Genomic DNA, 9,688 nt, shown 5'->3' with positions numbered 1-9,688 from the left:
TCTCCCAAGGGAAAAGCTCTAGAAATCTCAGTAGGATAGTACTGGAATTAAACTGCCATGAAAAGAAAAAAAATAGTATATAAATCATCAAATCATATTTCTCAGTTAAACTCATACACATGCAGTTCATATATCTAAATCTGGCCAGGAATGCTACAGTTGGTTGGAATATTTCCATGCCTCAACAACCTACATATTAAATTGATTGATCACTTAAACCATCTCCTGCTTCCTTTGATCTCCCATCATTTGCTATAGTGTTTGATGACTGACATCACCAGCAGGGGTACATCATCTAGACAGAATGCTAGCCTAGAGAAACAGGGAAAAGAAACAAAAACGTGTCTGTCAAAAACACATGATCAAAAAAATGATATTTTACAGGCATATTATCACTGTCAGCTAAATGAAGAGGTAAGTGAAATAAATGCGATCTGAAATTAGAGATGAAAAGAGATTCTACGACTTAAATTTTCAAAGACAGAACAAATACTGAGGGTAAAATTATTTATGGATGCCACATTGTTTTACAGTCCAAAGCATAGAAACAATTTTCAGATAATTCATATCTTCACTCTTCTATAATATTTATGCAGTTTGGGAGCTGAGTGGTTTGTTTGTGATTTAATACTCTTCTGCTTTTTTTTTCCTCTGAATGTAAAACAACAAACAAAAGCTACCATAAGATCAGAGCATTTTGGATCAGCATATCTGAATATGCCTATCAATCAGTCATGTTTTCTTATCAGTTACAACAATTATTTTCCACTGTGTATGAAGGGAAATAAATTACACCATCTGGATTTCTCTTAACAGAATACATTTAAAGAGTAGTTTAAAATGTAGTTTATAGCTTAATGCTCTCCTTAGCAATGATCTGAGATAGCATCCTACTGCTATTTTTAATTGCAACTCTTGCAGGGAGGGATTAAGCATCAGTATCAAAGTTACAGAGTAAAATAGGTCAGTCTCTTATCCATGGGTTCTTACACCATGATGCTGTTTACCATTCCTACTATTTGTCCTAAAACACTCGCCTCAGCCTTTATTGAAGAGCCCTATTGCCCAAAGATCTCAATTAAAAAAGAAAAATCTAAAGTAAACATTGTACTTCTTAAATCTTTTTATAGGAAAAAATAGTTCTATATTTTCTATTTCTATGTTAATTTATGCAATCCTGTACCTAGAACCATTGTTTCTATTTTGCACCAGAGTGACAGGCACTATGACCTCACAGGTCTTTTGCCCCTCCAATTTCTAAGATTAAACTGAATTATAATGACAAGTTATTTGTGCAGAAACACTTAGACTAATGAAAAAAGCTTGTATTAAACCTTGGATTTTCAGAGTGCAGTTCCTAAGGGAGTTGTTGCCAACGTTTTATCCCCAGCACCTTCTCTCTGACTAACTCTTCTGGCTACTCAGCTTTTCTTGTGTCAAATACATGAGTTTCCTCTGCTTCTCTCTGCCCTTCAGGAGTCCTCATCACTTTCATTGTGGTGAGTTATTTGAAATACCTTACTCAAAAAACTTGCTTTCTCTCTTCTTCCGTTGTTTTCATGCTAAATCCTAACCTGGGTTCAGAACATTTTTCAGTAATCTGATTAAAACCCAGTGATATTAAACACAAGGGAGAGAACAGAATATAAAAGAAGTCAGATAACCTAAAGGAGATTAATTTCAATCTATTTTTAAGCTTATTAATAATGTGGGGACTGCCTTCTCCCACATGAATGTACTTCTGGGATTTGCAGCACTAAGCCAGCGGGAATGTTTCGCTTTGATATGTTTTGTCTTTGGGCACTATGGTCCCACAATTGGAGCACCTCAAAACTTCAGTAGCTTTCATATTACTTCCTTCAATTCTCTTCAGTTTTCCTGGACCTCCTAGAATACTTTTTCTTTATTCCTTCTTTAAGTGAAGTGCTATCCTGGGTTTTGGGGGGTGGGAATCCCTGTTAAAAGACAAAATTGGACTGAGTACATTTTAAAGATCTTACTGGTTTTATTCAATGATCCATGACTCAGGCAGCATCCCATCTAGCAGATAGGAAGAAGCTCCAAAGAGCTGTACAAAATGAAAGGCTCTGATAGGCGAGAGATGGGACAAAGAAGTTACTAGCAGAGTAGATTGTTTCAAGCAGAGTCACTCTTCTTTGGGAGATGGCAGGGGTCTATCAGGCACATTACCTCACTAGTGCTGACCAGGAAATTCCACACTGACCAGTTAAGATTTCTGGTAGAGGGTGAAACCACAATTTGGGTAAGTAATAAGTCTCAGGTAATAAGTCTGCTGATGTAGGTTTAGCACAAATGACTCCATTTTGTATTTGTTGTCTCTTCTTTAACATCCCCTATCATATTTAGAATATAATTCTCAATTTAGCTACTAAAAGTTCCTAAATCTATTTAGATTAAATCATTTCATAGTTTACCCTACACTTATTCTGATTTTTTCCATGAAGGTAAGTAACAAAATTAAGCTGCCTGCAAACAAAAAACATTTTCCCCATTTTTTCTCCTACCTCCTTAGCATCAAACATATCATCATTCTCAATCTTAAAAAAATTATCTTCCTTCTCACATATTAGTTATAAAAACAAAAAGCATTAACATTATTATAAATATGAAGGATAGGCCAACAAAGAAGTGATTGTTAGCAGAAGAAAATGAATAAAGGTCTTCCAGAGAAGATGTTAGGTCACACAATTATGCAATTTGTAAGTATGTATGAATAAAGTATATTGCTTTGTGTCACAGTAAAAAGGATTGAATTATGAAAGATGTCAAATGGTCTCATCAGACATATTTTCCTTTATTTTAAATTGTGTTTATTTAATTTTGTGTTGTTCATATAGGATTGGTCCTGGGACTGGGAACATTACATCATAACAGACTCCACATATCACACCTCGTCAAAAACTACCAATCCAAGATCTTACAGCATAAATTGCAAAGAAGCAGGATCTATGATAGAACTTGAAGAACTCTGTTCATGTTTACTTATTTGAAATTGGTTTCAAATATACTTACTAAAGAAATGGACTAAGGACACTTTTCTCTTTCTAAACAAGTAAAGTTACATGTAGGATTCCCTATATGGCAAAAAGGGTGTATGAAAGATATTTAAAATGCTTCACCAAGTTTGAAAAAAACTTGACTCAAAGATAGTGTTTATCAGATTAGGATTCTTAGTTTACATTTTGTTCTATTATTTGCTTATTTAAAAAATTTTATGTGGGGCACCTCAGTGGCTCAGTAAGTTAAGCATCCAACTCTTGATTTCAGCTCAGATCATGATCTGATGGTCATGAGATTGAGCCCCATATCAGGCTCCATACTGGGTTTAGAGCCTGCTTAAGATTCTCACTTCCCTACTCATGTGCTCTCTTTCTCTCTCTAAAAAATAAATAAATAAATGAGCAAAAAATTAAAAATTGTTTGTATTTTATAAGATGGTAATCCATTATAGAAATAGTGCCACAACAGAGTACCAAATATAAGCATGAATGTCAATGAGATAAGCAAGGACTTTTTTTTTAAGTTGATCAAATGCTATTAACAACTTTTCTATAGAGCTTCACTCTAGACGTTCTACACATTATCATTTGATAATTAACATATTAGTTCTTTGATTTCTGAGAATATGTCTGTTAGACAGCCTTTCTTCTACTTTGATGGGCAATTATTTTCTGACAATTCAGTTTGAAAAAAAAAATTCTTACACATGTCATTTACAACAATTTTTGAGGGAAGAACCTATAAAAATTGAGAAGAAATGGGGTGCCTGGATAACTTAGTCAGTTAAGTGTTCAACTCTTGATTTTGGCTCAGGTCATAATCTCATGGTTCATGAGATCAAGCCCTGCATTGGCTCTGTGCTGACAGCATGGAGCCTGCTTAGGATTCTCTCTCCCTCTGTCTCTTTGCCCTCCCCCCCTCCCAATAAATAAATAAACTTTTTTAAAAAATGAGAAAAATAATATTAGAAAAACACTACCCCTTGGGCCTATTAGAAATGCTTCTCAACTTTGCTACTATAATGAAAACTCCAACTTACACTCAATAAAAGTTAGCCTGAAAGTTGTCCTTCACTGTAACAGATGGCACTCAATTTGACCATTTCTAACCAAGATATCAGTTTGCTTCCCAGAATGCTGACAACATAGAAAGTATACAAGGCCAAGCATCTATGAATTGAACATACAGTGTGAAGTGGAATGAAGGTGCTCAAGGTACTCATTTGGAACTATTATCACCTGACCCAGCAAAAGCACTCTGTATGATTTTTCTGTTTCCTTATCACTATGCAATTGATAGGAGTATATGTAAGCACAGTAGGCCATACTTATAGGCTTGAAAGCAAAGGGCCAGACATGCTTAAGGTTTATGGAGATGCTGTAGGCAACTATGCAATTATCTAATAATTAGCCAAAGTCTGGGTTTGGTATTCACTGTTACCAAGGTGACCAACCTCTCAAAGACAAAGAAACAAAGAATTATTTGGCTTTACTAATGGGAAAAATACTCTGTGCACACAGGTCAACTTTCATTTCTATTTCCCATACACAGTATTATACAGCTTAATTTTACCCATGATAAAACTAGGCAAAATGCCTTGACCTGGCCCTCACATTCACCTTGTTCACATTTCAAGATTAGACCACCAATGGATTACTCTTTTACATCTTCGCTTTTATTTTGACTTAGCCCTATCTCCTTTCAACCTAAAATATTGCCTTTACTAAATATAGACACGTATATAACAGAATATATTACACATAACTTGAGCTGCTATGAATGGTCAGTTTAGATATATCTATCTCCATCCATATCTATCTATCTATCTACCTACCTATCTGTCTCTCTAGATTTATTGAAGATGAGTTTATTTCCTTCGAGTATCTTTATAGCCCATCTGGAAACATCTCTAAACTAAGATATTTTATTTACATCTATATTTTATCTATTAAGTCCAGAAAATATCATTGTATTAATTTGCTGAACTAGGAGAAGCTCGGGTGACATTACAAAAGCAAGGGATAATAGAAACAGACAGTGTTGATGCTTAATTCAAACACTTGTTTATTTTCTTCTTCTTTTTAATATGCTTATTGATTTAAAACTAAAAAACTTAAGTAACAAAGTCATATATCAATGGAAAACACAAATTATCAAATAAAGGATGCCAAAAAGACATGAAAATCAATTTATTGCACACCAGTCTATTTTTTCAAAGATCATAATTTGAAGGCAAATGTAGTATAACTGTAACTAATCATCCCACACATCGGTTTTGTTTTCCATTAGTTCAGTAATATGCTGAAAAAGATAAATACAAAAATCACACCGAAAGTAAATTAACTTTCATAAGAATAGTGCTTTAAGATTCTAGTCTTCCTTCCATAGATAGGGTATAATTTTACCCTAAGTGATTAGATTTTATTTGGATCATGACACTCTATTATATGAATTTACTCTTCTAATCTGTCAGAATCATTGCTCTGAAGTTGAAAATATTCATATTGATACAATTGCCTTAGGCCTTTGTGAATTAACACTTAGTTTTTCTGAATAGACAGTAATTTATTAAACTGGGTAAATATTATATTATCAAATACAGAAAATGGCATATATGATTAAAAATATAATATCCTGAGTACCCAATTAGTTCAGAGGCATCATATTATTTTTATGAATATACTTATGATAAACATGTCACTTTAGCATCTGAGAATTACTTATATTATTATTTCCTTCCTATCATTATAAATCAATATTAATTAACAAACTATAGTATGACAGATTCATATACTGGTTATTTTTAAGGATAAAAGTTACTCTGATCACTTAAGAAACAGATTTCTTATTTACTTTTTAAGATTATTTTTCTTGCTATTGTTAAATCAAATTACTTACTAGTCTACAGTATGATTAAGAACATTAGTTAACTGTATTTAAAATTAAAGATTTTCTGATTATTCATTATACAATCAGGTTATTTATTTATACCTTTAAAGTTATAGTTATATAAACCTGGGAATGTTCACATCATCCTTTTAGTCATGACAAATACAATAATATAATGCATTTATTGAACATAGAATCTCTAAGTAGTACTGATATGTTGCAAAGTTCAATATGAAGTTAAAAATTTACTCATGGAAACTCTTTACTCATTCCTTCATTGCATAACCAAGGATCATACATAATGCAATAGCGCAATTGCTAAGAGTGGGATTAATCAAATTAAAGTTTAAGAATATTGACTGTCAATTTGTTTTAACAGTTTTATTATAGTAACGGTCTTCAATTTGGTAACTCTACTTTAAAATGAAAACAAACTGATGCTTTGCTATATGTTTAAATTAAGCTTGCTACTTTGGCCTTGACACATCCAAAATAAGAACATTATTCAACACTAGCACAACGTGTCCGTATATCAGCTAGAACTATTGGAGCCTGGTGTCCTCTGTAGACATTGAACACAATTACTTGATGAGTGGAAAGGTGGTTGTTTTTCACTGACTTGAAAGGGCATATGCAATAATTAAAATTTTGTTTGAAAAACTGACTTCACCCTTTTGAACCTGGCTTGAGAAAATGATGACTGAAGCAGTCTTCAGTGGAATTGCATTTGGCCACCCTTAGCTAGATCTTAGTAAAAGTTCCTCTGCTCCTTCATTTGACAAGTGAACTACAGATATTTTATATTGCACATAGATCTTTTTATTCACATTTGCAGACGATGGTGAATGCAAAGCAGAAGTAATAAATATCATTTGCTAAATTTCAAATCTTTTTAAAATATTTACTCATTTCTCCTATTTTTATAGATATATAAAAGAGAAGGCAGGCTGCTTCACACTGCTCTACCACCACCATTACCATTTGTATATATTTTGTGAATCAAATGTAGCATTTTGTTTGTAGGTTTTAAAGCCTGACAGTAAGAATGTACAATTTAAAATTATTTAATTGGGAAGGCTCTTGCTAAGCAATTTCTAAATAGTCTATGCAAAGCTCTCTCCATTTGTGGGGATTTTAATGGTAAATAAAAGTAACTGTCAGTCCATTGTGGTCATCATCACTGATAGTTTAGAATAAGCACCGCAGGGAACATTTCATATTGTGGAAAAAATCAGAATGCATGACCATACAATTACAAAGTCAAAAAGGTGTCTACATCTTCAGGTAACTACAAAAAATGGAATATTTCTAAACCTGACATATACAGCAAGAGTTATCTGAATGCCTAATTACCTGATAATATTGAGAGTTTCTAAGACTGTAAAGGTGCTATTGAGTGCCTGCCCCTTAATAGCAGGGAGTTGCTCCTTTTTGTCAGATTAATGTGAATCAGAAAAACTACTTTGACTGTCTTCTCTGCACTAGGAGCATCTCTCCTGCCATAGTACCTCATTCCCTGAAAATGTACACCCATGCAAAGTCCTTCTCTACCCCCTTCTTGGTCAGGAGCACTACTCAGCTGTTGAGCGGATCACTGTCTGCAGTGGTGCTAAAACCACCAGAGACACTGACAGATAAGAGCCTCAGCAGCTTGGCAACCCCATGTCCCCTGACCTCATTTACTCCTAGCTACAGCTTCCAAACCAGTGCCATTTCAAGGGACATTGATATAGCAGCCAAGTTCACAGGGGCTGGGTCGGCCTTGGTAGTAGTGGCTGGCTCTGTGACTGTGACTGTGACTGTGACCGTGTTTGGAATCCTCATCATTGGTTATGCCAGGAATCTTTCTCTGAAGCAACAGCTCTTCTCCTATGCCATTCTGGGCTTTACTCTTTCGGAGGTCATGGGGCTCTTTTGCCTGATGGTGGCCTTTCTCATCCTCTTTGCCATGTGAAGGAGCTTTCTCCACCTCCCATAGGTCTTTTTCCCATGTCTTGTCTGCCCTGTATGTTCCTTTTTCTATACCTCCCAGGCAGCCTGGGGGAGGTGGCTGGGTCAGTTTGACAGAGGGAAGACAGACAAATACTATATTAATAAGAAAAAGAAAGAAAGAAAAACTTCTGTGGTTTTCTGATGCATTGAAGTGATTGACTCTAAAAGCTGAAATCAGAGAGGAGAAAAAAACTTAGTAAGAAGTTGTATTATTTCATATCAAAGTCATCTCGGTGCCTTTTTCACCACTAGGAAGATCTCAGGAGTGTCCATGCAATATAGGTATTTTTAAAATGAAATTTAGGAACTATGTGCTCATCAGGAAATGAACACAGAGGCAGCAAAAAATTATAGACACCATTTTTTAGCGTGGCCGCTCACTGACAAATGGGAGTACTGGTCATGCAATATGCAAAGCCTAAGAGCAATGAATACAGAGAATATGCCCGATAATTTAGATTCTATCTTGTTTTTACTTTTTTCTATACTGAATTTTTCTCTGTCCCCTTTCATCTCAACTATCTGATAAGCTTCCTAATATCCTTTATATTTAAACTGAAGTATTTGTTCATTATTGGAGCACCTGAATGGCTCAGTCGGTTAAGTGTCCAACTCTTGATTTTGGCTCAAGTCATGATCTCATGTTTGTGAGATTGAGTCCCATGTCGGGCTCTGTGCTGACAGTGTGGAGTCTGCTTGGGATACTCTCTAGCTCTCTGTCTCTCTGTCTCTCTGTCTCTCTCTCTCTCTCTCCTCCTACACTGCTTGAATTATTTCTCTCTCTCAAAATAAGTAAATAAACTTAAGAAAATTAAATGCCTTCAATTACTATTTGCAAGTCCCCAGTTCTTACCAAATAATATTTCACATAAGTCACTGGATGAAGCTTGGAATTCTACTTCTGTTGTAAGACTATATTTTGTTTTTATTTAGTGTCATCACAGAAACTAACTTATTCTCTGATTAGACCTTGATCTTATAATTTAACAATGAAACCTCATATTACTTTTCAGTAAACTCTCCAGTACAATCAGAAGTAATCAACAAATCCCTTATTCCTATAGGCCTCGCCCACCATAACAGTTAAGTGCAGCCATATTTCACTAATCACTTCATCTCAGGCAACAGGGGATAGCTTAAGTAAGCATTTGTCTTTGCGCACTGTGGATTATCTGTGTCTCAGTTTTCCAAATATTATGAGGTCAACATTTGCAATCAGGTTGTATAATCATTTTCAAATGTATAAGATTAATGCTTTATGTCCTGGGGCCACTCCTTATAATGCATGTGATAGTTGATGACCTGTTATTATAACTATTCTTGATATTTCACATAGAAAGAAATGAGTTAAAATGGTGTTGTCTGCAAGGATGGGCTATAGAAGCAAAATAATATTAGCAATTACTCCTTTTTCTTAGAGAACTGATTCCCAAAAGGAAGCCAGAATAATCATCCTTATATCATCAGCTAAGAGGGTGTGATCTGAACATTTTCAGTCTTTTAAAAATTATTTTCTTCGTACAAATTATATGTACTTGAGGATGTTTTGCAAACCGTATAGCAGAACAGAAATGCTATGTCGCATGATTATATATAGCACAGTACTAGAAGCTTCTGAAATTCTTTGGAAAATTACAGTTAACTCCTGTTTTGAAATATAATGTGGATGCAGTCATTGTAGAGGAAAGATATTAGTTCTCAATATCTTCTTTCATTAGAAAGGGAAGATTGAATAAAATCACTATGCAAAACTAATTGTTTTTAAAGTTAAATAATAGAAAAAAAA

At 34.5% G+C, this 9,688-nt stretch overlaps 1 protein-coding gene across 1 annotated transcript; it reads left to right on the top strand.

The window, feature by feature from the left end:
• The first annotated feature begins 7,417 nt into the window (after positions 1–7,417).
• Positions 7,418–7,959, top strand: LOC106970586 (ATP synthase F(0) complex subunit C2, mitochondrial-like). Its single transcript, XM_053221594.1, has one exon. It carries the CDS (start codon positions 7,433–7,435, stop codon positions 7,862–7,864), a length of 432 nt encoding a protein of 143 aa, XP_053077569.1. The 5' UTR covers positions 7,418–7,432; the 3' UTR covers positions 7,865–7,959.
• The last annotated feature ends 1,729 nt before the right edge of the window (positions 7,960–9,688 follow it).

This window comes from Acinonyx jubatus, chromosome A1 (assembly GCF_027475565.1).
Source record: "Acinonyx jubatus isolate Ajub_Pintada_27869175 chromosome A1, VMU_Ajub_asm_v1.0, whole genome shotgun sequence".
NCBI lineage: Eukaryota > Metazoa > Chordata > Mammalia > Carnivora > Felidae > Acinonyx > Acinonyx jubatus.
Note: the sequence above shows the minus strand (reverse complement) of the source record. Positions and strands in the feature narration are given on the sequence as shown.

Excerpts from the sequence above, each read along its gene's own strand:
- LOC106970586 (XM_053221594.1), top strand. The coding sequence starts at position 7,433 with ATGTACACCCATGCAAAGTCCTTCTCTACCCCCTTCTTGGTCAGGAGC.